At 35.3% G+C, this 20,861-nt stretch overlaps 1 protein-coding gene across 1 annotated transcript; it reads right to left on the bottom strand.

Annotated features, from left to right (window-relative positions):
• Positions 1 to 12,356: 12,356 nt before the first annotated feature.
• On the bottom strand, positions 12,357 to 20,693 carry bpnt2 (3'(2'), 5'-bisphosphate nucleotidase 2). The gene is made up of 5 exons (XM_073853610.1): positions 20,013 to 20,693; positions 19,288 to 19,447; positions 15,424 to 15,523; positions 13,653 to 13,810; positions 12,357 to 13,550 (listed from the first exon to the last, which is right to left on the bottom strand). The coding sequence occupies exons 1-5, from the start codon at positions 20,349 to 20,351 to the stop codon at positions 13,285 to 13,287; spliced, it is 1,023 nt and encodes a 340-aa protein (XP_073709711.1). The 5' UTR covers positions 20,352 to 20,693; the 3' UTR covers positions 12,357 to 13,284.
• Positions 20,694 to 20,861: the final 168 nt, after the last annotated feature.

Raw genomic sequence — 20,861 nt, forward strand, 5'->3', positions numbered from 1 at the left:
AAATGTACACATTAATATTTGAGTTACTTTTTGAAAAAAGTAATGTGAGTTACTTTTCAGTTTAATTAATTTGATAAAAAAATTGAATTAAATTAAATGTAGTCACGTAGAATTATGCACTCTATGCATGTGCGACTGAGCGGGAACAGTTTGAGTCAGAAATGAAGATGGTATAGCCTGGTCCAACCAGACTCTCATACATTCATTTCATTTGTACAGAGAGTCTGGCCACGCTCCATTGCAAAGCATTACTTCCGTTAAGGAGGGTCCTCTGTTGAAGTTTAAAACTATTGGATTTGCCCAGAGTCACTCTGAATCTGCCATAACCAATCGCTAATGTTTGGTCGTGAAGTATGTCACTCAGTCTGGCGCACGACCTCAACGTCATCGTTCTTAGCCACCCCCCTCTGTTCGCTGATTGGACCTGCAGATTTTTGCCGGAGAAAACAAAACTCTACACACCATTCCCAGACGTTGTGCTGAAGCGAAATGAAAATTAAGCGGAAGCACGTAGGAGGGCGGGGCCAGGCTAGAGATGGTAGGCCTGGGGTCTCATTTATAAAGCATGGGTACGCACAAAACGGGGCTGGAAACATGCATACGCCAGTTCCCACGCAAAGGTTGTGATCTATAAAAACAAACTTAACGGGAAAATCGGCTTGCATTGTGGGATCTGAGGATAATTCATGTAAGCACACTTGCAGGTGATCGGGGACATTGCTTTGTTTTAAGTCTTAATATTTTTTGGTGTATGCCATTTTTGGCTTTTGTGTGTACGTAGACTTTTAGTAAGGATCCTATCATATGCACATTTGTTTTATAAATGAGACCCAAGAGCTTGACGTTTTTGCGATGGAAATGTGCAATTTCTGAATGCAGAACTTCTCAGTCATAAAAAACACCTGCAAGGCCTAAAAGAGATCAAGCCTCAGCCCAGTAAGAAAAATTAACACAAAGGTAACTTATAAGTAACGTAAGTATTACTTTCCATGAAAAGTAACTAAGTAACGCATTTAGTTCCTTTTTTGAGGACTGAGGAGTAACTTAATATTGTAATGCATTACTTTTAAAAGTAACTTTCCCCAACACTGCTGACTATAGACGGTAAAATTATGGCTATAGCTTGCTAAGGTTAAGTCACGACAACTATAGTATGCATAGTAAAGATCTAATGCATATTATAAAAAGCTTCAAAAATTGTATTGAATGATTCAAGGACATTTATTTAGAGAGGAGACAATTAGCTAAAGATTAGAAGTACTTTTGTACATGTTTTAAAATTAAACCAATCTTGCATGTTATTCCCTATAGATATTAAATAGGTCACATTAAATAATTTCACATTGGCACATAAGCAGAATGTTAATAGGCCATTCATTGTATGATGCCACAGCCTGTATTACCCCAAACCCCTGAGGGTTACGTAAGAGGTACAACTTGGAAATCTTTAAGAGCACTTGTAGGCAATAAGAAGCCCAATCTTAAAAATGCAGCATCACAATTACTACATGGATGAATTGAAATATACACTGTAAAAAATTCCGTAGAAATTGCAGCTGGGTTGCCGGTAATTTACCGTAGATTTACATTTATGTTATTTACTGGCAACATTTTGTTCAAAGTTAAATGAACATTAAACATTTACAAGTCTTTGTCTTTACAGAGTAAAACTAAAAAAACAGCATCAAGCAAAACATTCTGGGAAACAAAATCTGAAGCAAAAAACAGAAAAAGGTTGATGACGATTTCTGGTTCCCAGAATGCTTTGCATGAGGCTATTATTGTATAGTTTTATTCTGTAAAGATAAAGACTTGTTAATATTTAAAATGTATTTAACTTTGAACAAACTCTTGCCAGTAAATAACATAAATGTTAATCTACGGTAATTTACCGGCAACCCAGCTGCAATACCATTGTAATTTCTACAGATTTTTTTTACAGTGTATGTTTTACATATTGGCAGTGGTAATCTGTATACATATCCCTGATTAGAAACATTTTAATAACACTTGCATCTTATGCACACTTACGATAATTATCAATTTTAGACTGTGCTTGATAAATAACAACTTGAGATGTGAGCAGGCTCTTGTGAATGGCTGTTTAATAGAGGTTATAATGTATTGTCTGTAAGCTTTGAAGTTGCATTCTTGAAACTAATGAGAAATGACTCACCTTTCCTGGTATTTTCCTTCTCAGTCTTTTCAATACAGCTGACATGAAAGTTAGACTAGGGGAAGGACTTAACAGATTTGTTTTAAATAGATAAATAGATACACGAAAGAAAGCTTTTGAAACTTTTATCCAAAGCAACTTACAGCGCATTCCACCAATATCCGTAATTTCCCCGTCTAGGTTAGTCTGGCTATGGGTAACCCAGTTCTAGCCAAAATAAACTTGAATTTTTTTTGCGAGATGTATGAGATTCCTTCCTTTAGGTGTTTGGTTTCATTTATTTTATTTTATTAATATTTTTTAGTCTATGCTTAGACGTCTATTAATTTTCCACTGACAACCCAAATTTTGCCTTATTTTAGCCTAGACGTACATGTGCACAAAACAGCAAAAAATAAATGGTCTATATCTCTATTTCCTTATTCTCTCTGTGTCCTGACTTAAATGAATGTTATGAATGTATTAACTGAAACTTTACTGGCATTTCTCATGTTTATTGCCTTAGGATGAATTGCATGTTGTACTGTATTCCTCAACTGTAAGTGACTTTAAATAAAGGCATCTGCTAAATAAATAAATGTAATCTCAAGCCGTCAAAAAGACTTGTCAAACAGTACTAACACCAAAGTCATTGATTCAAATCCCAGGGCATTTACCAAAACGTAAAAACGTGCATGGGTTCAATTGAAAGATTTTGTGAAGATCAACATTGTTGCTTCAACCAAAACATTAGCCTTGAGATCATGAGATCAAATAAAAAATGTATTTAATCTTGTAGATTAAGCTTGTCACTTAAGCTTGCTTACAAAACCAGAGAGACCATTTTGCACATTAGCAATGTTAAATTGTTCTAGGATGAACCGCTGGAGCTTTGTGAATATTGAACGCTGAAAGAGGCTTTGATCATCATCACTTATGTTTCCATTGCTAGTCAGTCAGTCTCTGTCAGAAGTCACACACTGTTCTCTGTGCTCCATTAGTTTTTTGTTGCAGACGTAGCCTCGGGAAAGCTAGACTGACACCTGTGTGTTCTCTGGAAGACCAGGCTTTCCAAGGGAACAACACTTTCTCACTAGGCTTAAATGGGTAAACATTTATATAAAGGCTTTTATTGAGTGCAACCACTTTAATCACAATAGAGAAAAACAATAGACCACGGCACATACAGTACTGTAGGTTAGAGAAACAGTTTCCTTTGGGGTACGTACCCAGGTGAAAAAATGCACTAAAATACACTTTAAGTACACTTAGTAAACGTTCTATTTTTATGCACTATAATTTTATACTTAATTTACAAACAACTAGTCTTCAACACTTCTTAAAGGGATAGTTCACATTCTGTCCCCATTGATAAATTATATTATTTGATAAATGATGGGAAGCACACAGTTGACGATACTCAACAAACAAACACTATCAAAGTTGATGAGTATCATTAACTGTATCTAAAAATCAGCTTAATTATTTCTGGTATTTAGTATATTTTTATTAATTGCACTACTGAAGTTGAACTATGTAACTTTTACACTATTACGTACCTATAGTCGTAAATTTGTAAATCTCTCCGTGACACTGTCACATTTTTCCACGTTTTAACTTGACCATATCATGTATTTGTGTTTATGTGTCACTGTCACATATTGGTTACTCAACTGTTTTGTCCTATTTCTTACCATTGTCACTTCGGTTTAGGGTTAGATTTACATAAAATTATATTCTTACCCAAACCCAACTCTAACGCCAGGCGACAATCAGAAAATAGTGTAAACCAATACTTAAAGTGGCATACTAACGTAAACACCAAATCTAACCCTAAACCGAACCGACAATGGTTTAAAAATGACAAAACAGTTGAGTAACCAATACGTGACAATGACCTGTAAACAGAACGGTCAAGTTAAAACGCGGAAAAAGATTCAGGTACATACAAGTATATTTCATTTTTACCTGAGTAGATTTCGCTTAATTATATTTTATTGTGTATTTTTTAATGCACATGAAACCATATTGTTTGTTTTTCTGCCTTATAGTCGTATTATAATTTCACATAAATGGAATCTTTAACTTTCACAAATCTTTATCATTCACAAATGTTAACAATGAGGTGCGGTTGTAATATTTTTAGTAAATTTTTTGTTGAGAGAGTAATTATTCAGATGTTTAAATAATTAATCACATTATTGTTATAAAATAATTTTTTTAAGTAAAAATTTGTGTTTCTAAGCCACTGTATTTAAATGATACTAATAATCTGTATCAGTTTAAGCCAATACTGACCATAAATTTTAAATCACATGTGACCCTGGACCACAAAACTAGTCATAAAGGTAATTTTTTTACAATTGAGTTTAATACATAATCTGAAGCTGAATAAATACGCTTTCCATTGATGTTGTTAGGATAGTAAAATATTTGACTGAGATACAATTACAAATTGAATGAGGGTGCAAAATTTTATTTGAAGTTGTCCAAATGAAGTCCTTAGCAACTGCATACACTCATAAAATAAAGTTTTAATATATTTATGGAAGGAAATGTAAAATATCTTTATGGAACGTAATCTTTACATAATATGATTTTTGGCATAAAAGAAAACTCAATAATTTTGACTCATACAATGTATTTTTGGTTTTTGCTATACCCATATACTTAAGACTTTGGTTTTGTGGTCCAGGGTCACATATTGGTTGTGGTACAAGCCTGAAACATATCTTGTACTTGCTTCCACAAAGGCCTTTTCTCTCTCATTTCACCTTCACCTTCATTTCACTTAACATATCACAATACAAATGAATTTGTCAAACATTAAAGTTGATGTTTGAGTCTCTTAAAGATGTGTAGAGAAGGTGTAGACACCTAAAATTGCTATTTGTCAATCGTTTAAAGTGTAGTGTGTCTGGTTCATAACTGGTTTGAGATCCATCCATTTGCTTTAGCCAAGTGTTTTGCATGCTTTAAATGTTTAACTTTTCACCCACTTGCAACATGCTTTCTTAGTCGATGACCTTGCGAGTTACTCTTGTCGTTGTTTTCAAAGCTATGAAAGTATTGTGTCCCCAGGGCAGATCTCTAAGGCAGAGCACAGGGATGTCAAGGCCCCCCTGTTTGTGGCAGAGATGCTGGCAGATGGTGGAGATAATTACTTAAAGCCTGAGGAAGATAGTCATGCAGTCCGCCGCATGAAGAAACATTATCATTGATTGAAAGTGTCTTCAGGCGGCCCACGGGGTGATACACAAAGAGGAAAAGCACAGAAGAGTGTAACTGCTATAACAGAAAGGACAAAGCGTTTATTTGACATTGATGAACATTTGATCTAAATTGTCCTATGTTCAGCATAGTACAACTAGTTAAGTGGTTCACTAGAAATAGTTCAATAAAAATTGACATTATTTACTCTTCCTCTTGTTGTTTAATGAAAGTTTGAAACACAGAATGTGGATTTTTAACCTCCTAAGACCCGATCTTTGGTTTGTCTTTCTATTCAGATTTCTTCCAGCTATTTTCATTTTATTTTTGGATTCATTTAAGTTCACCTGGTAACTTACATTTTTGTGTTACACATACTAAATATGTTAAGTAGAGGTTGAAAAGTTATAAATAGTAAGTTTTTTTGTGTTTAATCTAATTACTTTAATAAGTTATGGTTGTTCAGCCAACAAATTGTTAGTGCAGGTCAAAATAGGGACTTGGCACAATTGAACACTGAATAAAACAGAATTGCAGGAAGCTGTTTGTTCTAATCTCAGTACAATAACTTTAAAAGTTAATCACAGTGGCTAATGATATTAAAGATATGAACAACTGATTTTAAACCAGTGCACAGAGCTGCAATTACAACACCACCTGACTGTCATATTTGGCGGTCCTGATCCTGCAACATTCAATAAAGTTAAACACTCCTTTGATTGCTCACTGATAAATCATGCAAATTTAATTAAATTCTCCGAACTTATTGTGATTCAGGTACACACGTCAATTTAATTAGCATTGCTGTAATCTTTAAGTAATAGATCGGGTGGAAACCTCCACAAAGGTGACTTTAATTTGGCACATTACTCATTGAAAGATAATTACTTATACAGGTGTTAAGTTAACACGTATGTCATTTATTGCCCCCAATCTGCAAATAATAATTGCTTCAAAACACACAGACTGTTTACACTGTATGGCAGATGTCTATAAAAAAGCAAATAAACTGTTGCCTTCTTGCCTTCTGGCTCTTAGTTTATTCACAAAGGATCATTTATGGCCTGCAGATCAATGAATAAAATCAGATAAAGATAAAGGCTGACTAACTTACTTGCTCATGCACCTCCAGCTGTTGTTTTCACCCAGAGTTCAGGAGTGGTCATCTCTGATTTGCTTGGTTCTCACAAAAAAAAGACTTAAAGGGATATTTCACCCAAAAATGTAAATTCTGTCATCATTTACTCACCCTCAGGTTATTCCTGCAAACGGGCCATTTCTATACTGGTTCAAACTGCTTTTCAAATCTTAAATGCTTACTATGATCCTTTATTAAAACTGACGATAATTTTTAAAATATCATTAAGATTAATATAAAATCATAATTTGGTGGCTGTCCAGAACCCTAATCCCTAAATTTTTACTTATGAAAATTATATTGCAATTTTTTCATTGTTGTTTTTAAAAATATTTTTTTTCCTTTTAAAGTTAAACAAAATATTTATTATAGATTTTATTTTTAAATCTTAAAATTTATGTAAATTAAGTGTCCTGCATTTTCATGTTACTATCAAATGTATGTTTTAGTCAATTGGCCACACCCCTGCATTTATGCACTTAAGCACATTTTTGGGTGTTATTTCATAAAATGTAGTTGTTTTGTTTTTTTTTTACATATTTTTACAGCTGATTTGCATCTTTCATAAGCTCAAAAGTAGTCACAATCTAAAATTGTCACTACTGAACACCAAAACATGGCAATTCAGTAATTGTCACAACCAAAACATGGTAAAAACCTGGTAAAGTATTGGTTGTGACATCATTGTTTTGGTAGTGACAAAAGGGAGCACTTTTTGGGGGGGGGATAAACAATATTTTAGCACTGTAATGCAAATCATTCGTTTTGTATATGTTTTAGTATTTTAGTATATTAAAATTCGGTAATGTGATGTGGTTACACTAACTAAAAGGGATAGTTCACCAAAAATGAAAATTCTGTCATCATTTACTCACGCGTATGTTGTTACAAACCTGTATACATTCTTTGTACTGATGAACACAAAGAAAGATATGTTGAGGAATGTTTGTAACCAAACCTTTCATGAGCCCCATTCACTTCCATAGTATTCTTTTTTCCTACTATGGAAGTGAATGGGCTCGTGAACGGTTTGGTTACAAGCTTTAAAATATCTTTCTTTGTGTTCATTAGAGAAAACACATTTTGTAACAACATGAAGATGAGAAAATTGTGACAGAATTTGGGTAAACTATCCCACAGAGTTTTTATTTTTTTGACATTGTTAAGTGTACAATAAAATATACTTTTGTTTATTACAATGGACAATCTGTGAAATGTGCAACATAGTTTAATATGTTGCCAGTTTGACTTTGGACAACTCTGACTTTGGATCAGTTTTGTAGAAAGGCCCATAAATATGTTTGTTGAACACAAAAGAAGATATTTTTAATCAAGCAGGAAGTAGAAGCAGAAAAAAAATGCTATGGAAGTCAATGGTGCTCAAAACCTGTTTGTCAAACGGTTTACAAGCTCAAGTGTGCTCCTTTGTGTGGCAGAACAAAGACATGTGTACAGGTTCGTTACAACTTAGAGGGTAAGTTGAAATGACAGAATTATTTTTTGGGTAAACTACCCCTATAATGGCGTGTTGCACTGTAAGCATCATTCATGCTACATCATTATTACTAATGCTTCATTATATTGTCCAATATTCAAATTGTTATACAACACTGTGTCACAAAAGTGAAACGTCACAACATAAGTGTTTGTTTCTGCTATAAAAGCGAACTATCCGCTTCAAACAGCTGTTGCAGCTTGGCCTTGTGGAAAATCACCACATACTGATGCTCATAACTCTTGTTGATAGTTTCTTTCGTTAGGGACTAAATAGTTTTTATTATGGCTTTAAGGGAATTCTGATGTTCACGACAGACTGCGCTGCGTTTTACATGACTGTACATCTTGCAAAGTTGTTGGCAAATTGATACGCTATAGCTCATTGTGCCCTCCCACACAGTGTCATACTGCTCATGCCAAATGTCTGGGATCTGTTAATCCATTATCCGTAAATGGCCTAAAGAGAGGCGTCTCACTCTGAATCACCAAACTTGATGCTTTCCTCCAGCCTGACCATATGTACAGGTAAAAAAAACATATTGTCATTACTACTGCAGCATTTTCTTCTTTACAAATGTTTATAAGTCTTAATGTGATCAAGTTTGAGGTTCAAATGCTTTTGTACGTCAATGTGTATGTGTGGGTGATTCTCACGAAACCATTGAAACACCACGGCACTAATTATTTTAGCATTAAAATGTGTAACATTAAAAAGCATCAGAATTAACACAATACTGTGTTCTACCTTGCACAATGTTTGATTTCAACATAAGAATTTATAATTGTAAATTTTATCTTATTTTCTGCTGAAATTCTCATTACCGCAATGTGTCCGGCTGTGTTTGAACATGCGTTATGTTGTAATTTAATCAAATTAACACAAAAATATTAAGAAAAAAAAAATAAATGGATGTTTTGCTAGACTACTTTAGATGACAGAAAAAATATTTACTGAATATTCATGTATAATAATAATGAAGAAAAATTAGGAAAATGATGTGTCCATGCCTGATGTTCTCATCCTCCGCAACACTTTTTGAGAACAGTTTAAGCACACATATAGAATTTTAATAAAGTTTGATTTTGAGTGACCAAGCACATGGACCAGTTACTTCAAGATGGCTACCAGGTAAGATCATTTTTTTACAGTTAATTTGAAATATTGTCTTGTCAGAATGCTTACACGACATTTTGATTGTCATTACCGCAACAGATGCTTATTAAATGTTAATTTAATTAATAGAAGCATAATACTTTGATTTTAAATGCATGTCTCCAAATTATGTTCTTTCAGGTTTGTCATGTCATTTTGAAAATATGTCAGTGTTGATGTTTTCTGACTGTTGCGGTAATGAGATTTTTTAGGACTAATTTTTTAAATTATGTTACAAAAAGTGTTAAATGATAAGTAAAAGTTTTTAAATTAATGTTCCCATTTACTCCAGACTTTGTTTTCAATGTCTGGTGGGAAAAAAGTAAATGTAAGCAATTTTTACATTTTCATGCTTGACATTTTTAAAACCAAGTTTTCGTGAGAATCACCCGTGTATTTATATCAACATATTTGGATATTGTCTGTTCTTTTTTTACCACAATATGATTACAATATGATGCATTTTCTAGGATAATTTGGCCATTTCCCATGCGTGCTGCTGTCACTGCCACTAAAACATTTTTTTTTTACTTTTTCTTCACACTTCAACAAATGTTTCTGTTTCCAGCTGGCACAAGTATCCATATGTGTTTTGCATATGTCTACTCTGATTTGGCATAAGTAACACACAGGTGTCACAGTGAAGTGGCAGCCATGTTATGGAGTAGAAGCAGTTTATTACCTTAAGGCACAATATCAGCGGTGTGAAAAACTGTCATGAGTAAGATTTAAACTGGCATTTGTCTGGAAACAGCATAGTGCATGAAACTACATTCCACCTGCTGTTGCCAATTTTCTGTAAACTCAGTCGACACATTAGTTTGTTATCTGTTTAATGCACTGCAAATGAATATTGGTTAGAACCATATGGTGGCAGAGCTGTCATACATCCATATGTACTGTACTGTAGCTGAACCAGACAGGGTAAATTACAAGAATAAAAACACTATCAAGAGCATTTCCTCTTAGCACATCAAAGAAACAGGATCAAGCCTTTTAGCATCACATTACCAGTGAGATGCAGCAACTATGAATAATGCAATAATCCACAAATCTTCTCATCATAATATGAACTAGTAACTTAAGATCCAATAAGCTTTAGACAAATAAAAGATGTAGCTAGCTATTTTTTGAAGATATAGATTCATCACATGCAAATATGTATTTGTTCCTTTTTCCATAAAGACATCTCACATTTTCATGACTTTTCTCTTATTCGACAGCCTTCCGTCACTGACACACAACGAGTGGAGGAGCTTCAATCTGTCACGGAGGGTTAGAACTACAAGCTGTGCTAATTGAAGACATCTAAGGAAATGTAAAACGATAGAATTAGAGAGAAGGTGTGATGCATTGTGAAACTCACTTTTAAAGCCATAAGCAGCGCGGTTTTAATTCCCTGCTGTGTAACAACAAATGCTCTAATTTATTTGTAATGCTTTAAAGGGATAGATTACTGAAAAATGATAATTCTGTCATCATTCACACAACATCAAGTTGTTCAAACCTGAACAAATTTCTTAATTTTGCTGAACACAAAGGAAGACATTGTATTTGCAATCAAGCAGGAAACAGGGGAACCATTGACTTTTATAGTAGGAAAGAAAAATACTATGGAAGTCAGTGGTGCTCTGAAACGGTTAGGTTACAAACATTGCTCGAAATATCTTTCTTTGTGTTCAACAGGACGACAGAATTCAAATTTTTGGGTCAACTATCGCCAACTATCGCATTTCACAAGGCTTTTTTAAGATGTGAAATAAATCTTTGGTGTCCCCAGAGTACATGGGAGGTTTTAGCTCAAAATACCATAAAATGTGGCATCTTGGGTGTGTCATTTTAAAAGCATATCACTAAATGGCAGTGCCGTGGTTGAATAGTGCAGATTAAGGGCCGGTATTATCCCCTTCTGACATCACAGGGGAGCCGAATTTCAGTGACCTATTTTTTCACATGCTTGCAGAGAATGGTTTACCGAAACTAAGTTACTGGGTTGATCTTTTTCACATGTTTTAGGTTGATAGAAGCACTGGGGACCCAATTATAGCATTTAAACATGGAAAATGTCTGATTTTCATGACATGTCCCCTTTAACCTAAAGCTGCCTCTCTGTATACATACATAATTTCTGTTTCACTGCTTCAGTTTATGATGACTAAGAATGTACCGATCATGCATCCAAGATCATAAAAACATTTGTTTTGCCAAACATATCTTATATGACTTCCACTGCTTTTTAAGATACTAGCTTGCCACCTTGTGGTGGTCAAACAGACACACACATTGATGAGATTATGCTTTAAACTTTATAACAGTTATTATATAAAGTTATATTATATAGAATGGCATTCAAAGCTATACATTTATATAAACTAATGAAAATATAAGATTCTATATCATAGGTCATTAATCAAACACAAGCGAAACCTGTGACCATATTATCACCTTTGAACAAAAGGTTAGAGTTCCTTGTTTCCTTTAAAAGATACTTTTCATTCCCAAATCATGCTTAGATAAAATGGATTGTGTTTTGCACAGATTTTGGGAAGTCTATGCAGTTAAGGTTAGATCTGTTTACTCAAACAATTTAGGATACCCTACTGCAGTGGTCTCCAGTTTGCCCGCACTGAGTCTGTGAGTTGTCAGACAAAGCACACTCTACTAATAGCCTCAATTTTAATATTTATTAATTACATAGTTTTTATTAGCTTGGCTTCTTTGTGTATGTTAACATTTTAAACAATGATAAAACATATCAACAAGTAAAACAAAAAGGTTATGAGTAGACTACACTCTAAAAATGTCTGGGTATTTTTTTTACCCATAATGGGTAAATATTGGACAGAACACACGCTGGGTTAAAAATGACTCAATGCAGTTGGGTTAAAACAACCCAGCATTGGGTCAATTTTAACCCAACGTTGTGTTCTGTCCAATATTCACCCACCATGATAAAAAACAACCCAGACATTTTTAGAGTGTAAATGAAAAAGTAGCCCTTCAGATTGTTTCATCATTGTGGTAGCCCTTGCTCACAAAAAGATTGAAGACCCCTGCCCTACTGTATACCCTATTACAGAGCATTTCACTGCATTAAAATACCAACTTTCACTTGGGGTTCACTTGTAGATATGCATCATCATATCTACAGTAAGCAACACGTTGCCATATGTGTATTCTTGCATAACAATGAAGCTTCACTCTTTTCAAAACCCAAATCTTACATTTATTAAAGGCAGAATGAAGACATCAATCAATGCGATTCCAAACAACATGCCACAAATCTCAGACAAGATCTGTAAAAGGGCACATGCAGAAACACGAGTCTTTTATCAACGATACTCTTGTTGTCATGCACACATTATGAGAAAAACACATGGAAATCTGCATGACCTTGACAAACAATCATGGCAAGGGTATCAATACAAAAATACTTTCTTTTTTTAAAATTGAAGTTTTACAATGAGTTAGCTATCACAGTGAAGGAGCCCTAAGACTGGTATATCAACAGAAATATTCACCAAAAAGCTGAGCATCTAACTAAATCTTTTGTTAACTTCTCTTTTAACTCTTCCTACAAACAAAATAAAACAAAACGTCCATCTTAATAATCTGTATTATATATTTATTATTTACATATGGTGCTTAAACCTCTGTAATGGACAATGTATGCACAATGACATAACATTCAAGTTATCTCTGGATTCACAGTTAAATCCCTACCCAAAATCAATGTAACCATTCAAACCCAGTTTAACCAGACATTTTAGAGTGTCACAAACAGCATCACACAAAAACAAACAAACAGGAAAATAAAACATAAAGCTACTAGTTTAACTTGAAAAAAATCAAACTAAGCTGATCTCATGATTTAATCCTGCACTTTGACCAAATGTAACATTCAAACATTCTTTAAATACATCATACGAAACATGAGTGATAATCCTTTTATAAGCCTTTTAATGCTGTACCTCTTTTCAAACTCCTTTGGGAATTATTACACATATAACTTTATTAACTGTTACTGACTCTGGCTCAGTGTTCCCCTGACATAAGCTTATCTCGCTTTCACAAATCTCTACACAAGTGTGTTGTTCCAGAGACAAAAGGAGCATCAGCAGTGACTGACTATTATTTGTTTCCTTCCCAGTTTGGAAGTCTCTTCACCAATGCTTTGTGGTCGGTTTTGACACTGGCCAGCAGGCCACCTGTGTTCCCCTCTGAGCTGGAGTAATCAATCTTCTCTCCTTTCAAAGTTGTCATTTGTCCTCCCACAGACCTCAAGATGGCATCGCCGGCACAGATATCCCACTTTTTGATAAACGTCACATGTATATAAATATCAGCCTTCTCATATTCCTCATCAGTAGGGTCTAGAAGAGCCAGTACTTTATATCCTGCAGAAAGAAACAGTCCAACAGTTGTCAACAGTGTTACAAACCAGGTCAATAGTTATGTACTTATGCAATAGACATAGATTCAGTTTAAGGATACAGTACCTGCGCCCCCTGCTGGTATAATTTCAGTATTGTTTCCAAATGCCGATTGAATAAAACTCTTTACTTTTCCAGCATGTGAGCGTGACACAATCACCTTAGGAGAGTTTGTGTTATAGGACGCACGAGGTGCAATATTGGCTCCCTCGCCAACAAAACCCCACGCTGAAAAACAGAGAAAGCATGCATGATGTTATAAGAAAAACATTATGAACCACTACAAAAAAAGGGGGATTTTTCCAGACAGTGGTTTAGATTAAGCCTAGGGCTTAGCTATATTATGACATATAAGTACTTTTTATAAACACACCTTATAAAAACATCACTGGTGTGCATCTTGAGACAAACAAATTGGCACTAATATATTTTAAAGAGCACCTATTTTCTGATTCATGATTTTACACATCCTTTGGTGTGTAAGCATGTGTTAGTACGTACTACGTGTTAACAATACTTCGACCCATTATGAGAGGGAGAAGGGGAGCGGACATTTCAGGCGAGTCGAAGTTCTCCCAAAATTGCTATTACGCCATAAAATAGTTTCTCTTTTAAATCCGCTTAGAAAAGCGCTACGTTTTATTTTGTACCACCAAACTTGCTCGTATAACTACTCGTCTTAAATAGGAAAAACGTTGATGTGTTTGGTCACTTCTAACTTTATCTCTAAATGGTACCATTGAATGAATGGGGCTAAGCTAAATGCCATCGAAGTGTCGCAGCGCGCCCCAGCGCTTACTTGCACGCACACAGATGATAGAGGGATGTATCAACAATTCTTAGTTAAGGTAGTTTAATATTGATAATGAGTAGACTATTCCTTTAACAGTTTACTTTCTTGGCCTGTTGACGTGGACACAACGGTCATTATCATAATTCCTCCCGCTTCTTACTAACAGCCTGTAAGTAGTCTTTGTTTTGATATTTAAATAATTTATTCCTGATTCAAACACAAGTTTTGTGCAGTGCAGAGTAGCACTTAATGTTTTAGTAATCCTTACCAATCTGTTACGTTACACTTAAGCCGTGCTGGTAAAGTTTATCGATCAGCTTGGTCATCTGCATTTTCTGGATCAGATTCAATAAGGTAGTAAAAGACGATATTAAGTCATGTCAGTACTGGGAGCTAATCTTTCAAATATAGTAAAGACCGTCACATATCCGGCTGACGTCAGAGGTGTTCAGGACAATCACGATGCACTGGTTAGCTGGCCAATCGGAGGACACAGCGTTTTTCAGAAAGATGAGCTTTGTACAAAATCAAAGCGTTTCAGGGAGGCAGAGCATAGAGGAGCAACGATAATGTACGCTATGTGGAAAATAATGTGTTTTTTAACCATAAACCACGCAATCACATTGTATTATACCAAATACACAAAATAACATTATATTTAGCAATGTAATAGGTGCTCTTTAAGATGTCTAAGCTCATTTAAGTTGTTAAACAAGCTCAAACAATGCATTTTAGTCTGGGACTAATCTTAAGCCCTGTCCGGGAAACCACCTCTAATATGCTATGGTACTGTAGCAAGACTGCTAGTCTTATATGGCTATAAATTGTAAATATATTTCTTATTTAAATCATACACAATGTGAAGTTTGTCAATAAATCAAATATCTGTTGTTAAAGATAAGCTGCTATAAGGTACACCAGTCAGAAAAAATAAAAAACAAAAATAGCTCACTCCTCTAGAATATTACACAATTTGTTTGACTTTCATTTCTAAACACACAAGTCAATCTGGTTTTGATCATATCTGTAGGCTTCAAATAAACACACGCTGTGTACCCAGTGAAGGGTTTGTGGATCACGCCTATAACAGGATTCCCGTCCACAGCCACACACACCATGGTGGTGACATACTGTCGAAGGTTTTCTGTTTGAACAATAGCAAAAGTGTGAACAGGAACAAAAAGATTTACATCCTGGTATGCACACATAATATTGCTACACACTTACTGTTTCATCTAAAAAAAAAAGTGTATATATATATATATATATATATATATATATATATATATATATATATATATATATATATATATATATATATATATATATATATATATATATTAGGGCTGTCAAAATTAACGCGTTAATAACGCGTTAACGCAAATTCATTTTAACGCCACTAATTTTATTAACGAAGATTAACGCAACGCGCAATTTCTGTTTGACCCTTGGTCCAGCCCATAGTTGAATGAACAGAGACGCAGACAAATGTGACTCTCTCTAAATGAGTAAAAGGTTTTCATAGAAATAAGAACATTAAGTAAATCGTCTACCAAATCCAATGCTCTAGATGCTCGTTGGACATCTGATATGATCTTTATTTATACGTCTGAGAGGTGTAACGTTACCGTCCTCCTAATACTTAATCTAATACAAAAATGCGTCTCAATTCATTTTGGTTTCGCTTTTATGCATGACTTAGAAAATAGACTGCAGGACTTGGTTGATGTTAAAAGAGTCATTAAGAGAGATAAAGTTCGGTACCTGATTAATGTTAAAGAGTTATTAAGAGCGACAAGACTCAAAAGCGATCCCCTCACGCTGACTGACTGATATCTGAAGCGCGTGCACACAGACGCGCGAGTGCGCGACCCGGATATATAGACATCTACACAAAATTACAGTTTTACAAATATCTGTTTTGATAAGAATTCACGCAGGTAGGCTCTATAATCTGTTATGTTTTAAGTAAATGTTTGGTTAACTGTTGGGTAAAACTATCTGATGTGTAACATTATATTAGATCACTTGGATTTTAAGCAGTCTGTCTCAATGTCAATCAAACAAAAGGAAAAAAAGTTGAACATACATTGATGATGTTTTTGCTTTGTGTGTGCTAAATCTATTAGTTTTACCAGTGATTTTAAGGTATTGATGTGGTAATATAATGTATGGATGTGGAAATGTTTGTGGTAATTTGACTCTTTCAACTTCAAACACGTGTAGTTCTGTCATATTTTGTTATATTTCAACAAATCATGCATTGTTCTATGTTTTAATAGAGAATGTCAAAATATGAACATCCATTTTTTTTTTAAATTTGCTAATTCCGACTCAATTTGCCAGCACATGTCACAAATGATGCAGCAGCAAACAAAAATGGAGAAAGAAAAATCTTCTGAAAGGAAAATTCATATACAAAACAATGGCTGGTGATTCTGTTAAAATGTAAACAGGCTGTTGTTAACATACATTTGCATAAAGCATCTATATATGTATATATGATTAGAATATTAAAAACCTGAAAAGTGTTAAATTAGGGTAAATTTAGAATGGATAAAAATGTGCGATTAATTTGCGATTAATCGCAGTTAACTCATGAAATCATGCGATTAATCTAGATTAATTTTTTTAATCTATTGACAGCCCTAATATATATATATATATATATATATATATATATATATATATATATATATATATATATATATATATATATATATATATATATATATATATATATACAGTCTTGTTCAAAATAATAGCAGTACAATGTGACTAACCAGAATAATCAAGGTTTTTAGTATATTTTTTATTGCTACGTGGCAAACAAGTTACCAGTAGGTTCAGTAGATTCTCAGAAAACAAACAAGACCCAGCATTCATGATATGCACGCTCTTAAGGCTGTGCAGTTGGGCAATTGGTTGAAGGGGGTGTGTTCAAAAAAATAGCAGTGTCTACCTTTGACTGTACAAACTCAAAGCTATTTTGTACAAACTCAAAACTATTTTGTACAAACATTTTTTTTTTTTCTGGGATTTAGCAATCCTGTAAATCACTAATCTAATATTTAGTTGTATGACTACAGTTTTTTAAAACTGCTTGACATCTGTGTGGCATGGAGTCAACCAACTTGTGGCACCTCTCAGCTGTTATTCCACTCCATGATTCTTTAACAACATTCCACAATTCATTCACATTTCTTGGTTTTGCTTCAGAAACAGCATTTTTGATATCACCCCACAAGTTCTCAATTGGATTAAGGTCTGATGATTGGGCTGGCCACTCCATAACATTAATTTTGTTGGTTTGGAACCAAGACTTTGCCCGTTTACTAGTGTGTTTTGGGTCATTGTCTTGTTGAAACAACCATTTCAAGGGCATGTCCTCTTCAGCATAGGGCAACATGACCTCTTCAAGTATTTTAACATATGCAAACTGATCCATGATCCCTGGTATGCCCAACACCATAGTAGCAGAAACATGCCCATATCATGATGCTTGCACCTCCATGCTTCACTGTCTTCACTGTGTACTGTGGCTTGAATTCAGAGTTTGGGGGTCGTCTCACAAACTGCCTGTGGCCCTTGGACCCAAAAAGAACAATTTTACTCTCATCAGTCCACAAAATGTTCCTCCATTTCTCTTTAGGCCAATTGATGTGTTCTTTGGCAAATTGTAACCTCTTCTGCACATGCCTTTTTTTTAACAGAGGGACTTTGCGGGGGATTCTTGAAAATAGATTAGCTTCACACAGACGTCTTCTAACTGTCACAGTACTTACAGGTAACTCCAGACTGTCTTTGATCATCCTGGAGGTGATCATTGGCTGAGCCTTTGCCATTCTGGTTATTCTTCTATCCATTTTGATGGTTGTCTTCCGTTTTCTTCCACGTCTCTCTGGTTTTGCTCTCCATTTTAAGGCATTGGAGATCATTTTAGCTGAACAGCCTATCATTTTTTGCACCTCTTTATAGGTTTTCCCCTCTCCAATCAACTTTTTAATCAAAGTACGCTGTTCTTCTGAACAATGTCTTGAACGACCCATTTTCCTCAGCTTTCAAATGCATGTTCAACAAGTGTTGGCTTCATCCTTAAATAGGGGCCACCTGATTCACACCTGTTTCTTCACAAAATTGATGACCTCAGTGATTGAATGCCACACTGCTATTTTTATGAACACAACCCTTTCAATTAATTCAACTACTTGCCCAATTGCACAGCCTTAAGAGCGTGCATATCATGAATGCTGGGTCTCATTTGTTTTCTGAGAATCTACTGAACCTACTGGTAACTTGTTTGCCACGTAGCAATAAAAAAATATACTAAAAACCTTGATTATTCTGGTTAGTCACATTGTACTGCTATTATTTTGAACAAGACTGTATATATAGGTACTGGCCAAATATTTAAAGTCCCCATGTAATCATCTTTGAGCATCACAATAGCTTCACCCTTTCACACCACCTCGGACTATAGATATATACGCGAATAGATGCTACATGAACAGGTGATGTGATCATCATAGAAGTAGAGCTAAAGCAGCGGTGCTGCGATCATTTCAGCGCAGAATCTATGCGGCATACATATATAATATCGGTGGCTCAAACTACTGATCCACTCGTTCAACTGTGATGACGTGATTTGTTACATGTTTGTGACGTAGAAAACCAAGGCGATTTCAAACAGCGGTATATTTGAGACTTTGGAAAACTCAAATTTTACTAAGCGAATAATGAATTTGCACATGGTTTGTCTTAAAGCATATTAAAAACACCAATTTTTTTCACAAAGAAATCTTTTTTTTTACCACAGTGGGACTTTAAATCATAGTATAACAGAGAGTTTATTACATCTTTTAATACTGCCTTTTACTAAAGAAATGACATCCAGACACTGATGCAAACCTGTGTATTCTTGAGTGGCATCCAGTGGATCAATCCATACAGTGATCCTTTCTGCAAGCACTTCCTTTTCCCCTGGGACCTTCTCCAAAATCTCTTTAGGAATGTGGCGTGCCCATATGGTGGCCTCGCCCTCAGCATTATCATGCTCCTCTGAATTTACCTGACAACAGACAACCACACTCTGGTATAATTTGATATAAATCAATGTGTTTGCGTGGTTGTTGGTTAAAAAACACATTATTTAGCAAATACTGTACAGATTTCACTTCCTTTCTGAAACGCACGGATTTTATTCAGAACTCATCGATTTGAAAAGCTCTGTGTCCCTGATTGGCCAGCTAATCTAAATTTTGTGATTGGCCTGAATACCTCTAAGGTCAGCCGGAAATGTGAAGCTCCTTACCATGTTTGAAAGATTCGCTCACAATGCAATGCTGACAGGAGTTAACTTACAGGCTGTGAGTCTAAGCGGGAGGAATTATGATAATATCGGTCTTCTCTACATTACCAATCCCATGAAGTAAACAGTTGCCTACAATCCGTGTGTTTGTTGTAGTCCAAGAAAAGAGATTTAAGTTGGAGACGTAAATTCGCGTCATTGTTAACTTTGGGGTATGTCAGTACCTTTTGCATATCGTTAACATGTACACACCATTTAGTATGGTATTTTCCATGTGTTAATGATAAGTACATAAAACCAAACCCACAGTTCTCATCATCTATACCTGTAATTGGGGGTAAGTGTTCTTGATCAGGTGAAACATCTTGCGATGAGAGTTCAGATCACCCAGTGTGAGCTTTTCGCTGGCTCCCTCTTTAGTTTTCCCCTTTGACTTCTCCTCCAAAGCGTTGTCCTCCCTGATCCTCTTCACCTCCCGTCCACCCTGCACTGCAGCCTCTATGGAGAGGGCGAGCAGATCCCTCAGATCCACGGTCTTTTTCTGTTTGAATAATGACAGTCTGCTTGACAGGACCCCGGCGTACAGGTGATAGATCACACCGAGCCCCAGTAAACAGAACACGGTTATACCGAGCGGCGACAGCCGGATGCCCATCGGAGCCATCGAGAACCAATAAATAAATATAAAAATATGACAATGTGTTTATTAGACGTGCTGCTCTTCGGTGAGCATTTGAGCGTTCGTTAGAAGAATATGCGACAACAGAAGAGGAAACAATAACGAGAAGATCAAAAGTTGGTTATTTTCTTCACCAGCCAAAGTTAAAACGTTAAGCGGAGGCTTTCTCTACGGTGTTGTCATGGGTTGACGTATTCCGTTGTATTCGTACAAATGTCAAATCTCTTACAATGAATGAGCATCACTGTGTCCGCGAGTATTTCTGTTATATATTCCACGTCCACCGTACCGTGTCAACCAACCAGAGGCAAACTGACACCCTGCGTTTTTCTTCCAGGTCATGAAGAAACAGACTTACTACGACATAGCGCCCCCTAGTGTTTCAACGTTAAAAGCTCTGAAATAGCTAAAACAAAAATATAACCCTTTTGTATGCATACATTAATATACATTAATATATTTAACACTTGGTAGTCTGACCATGTCAATGATAGA

Source organism: Misgurnus anguillicaudatus, chromosome 2 (genome assembly GCF_027580225.2).
Source record: "Misgurnus anguillicaudatus chromosome 2, ASM2758022v2, whole genome shotgun sequence".
NCBI classification, from domain to species: Eukaryota; Metazoa; Chordata; class Actinopteri; order Cypriniformes; family Cobitidae; genus Misgurnus; species Misgurnus anguillicaudatus.

Excerpts from the sequence above, each read along its gene's own strand:
- bpnt2 (XM_073853610.1), bottom strand. The coding sequence starts at position 20,351 with ATGGCTCCGATGGGCATCCGGCTGTCGCCGCTCGGTATAACCGTGTTC. Across the intron at positions 15,524-19,287 it reads TGCCACTCAAGAATACACAG|AAAACCTTCGACAGTATGTC; the intron begins GTTTGCATCAGT and ends TTGTTCAAACAG. Across the intron at positions 13,551-13,652 it reads TATACCAGCAGGGGGCGCAG|GATATAAAGTACTGGCTCTT; the intron begins GTACTGTATCCT and ends TTCTTTCTGCAG.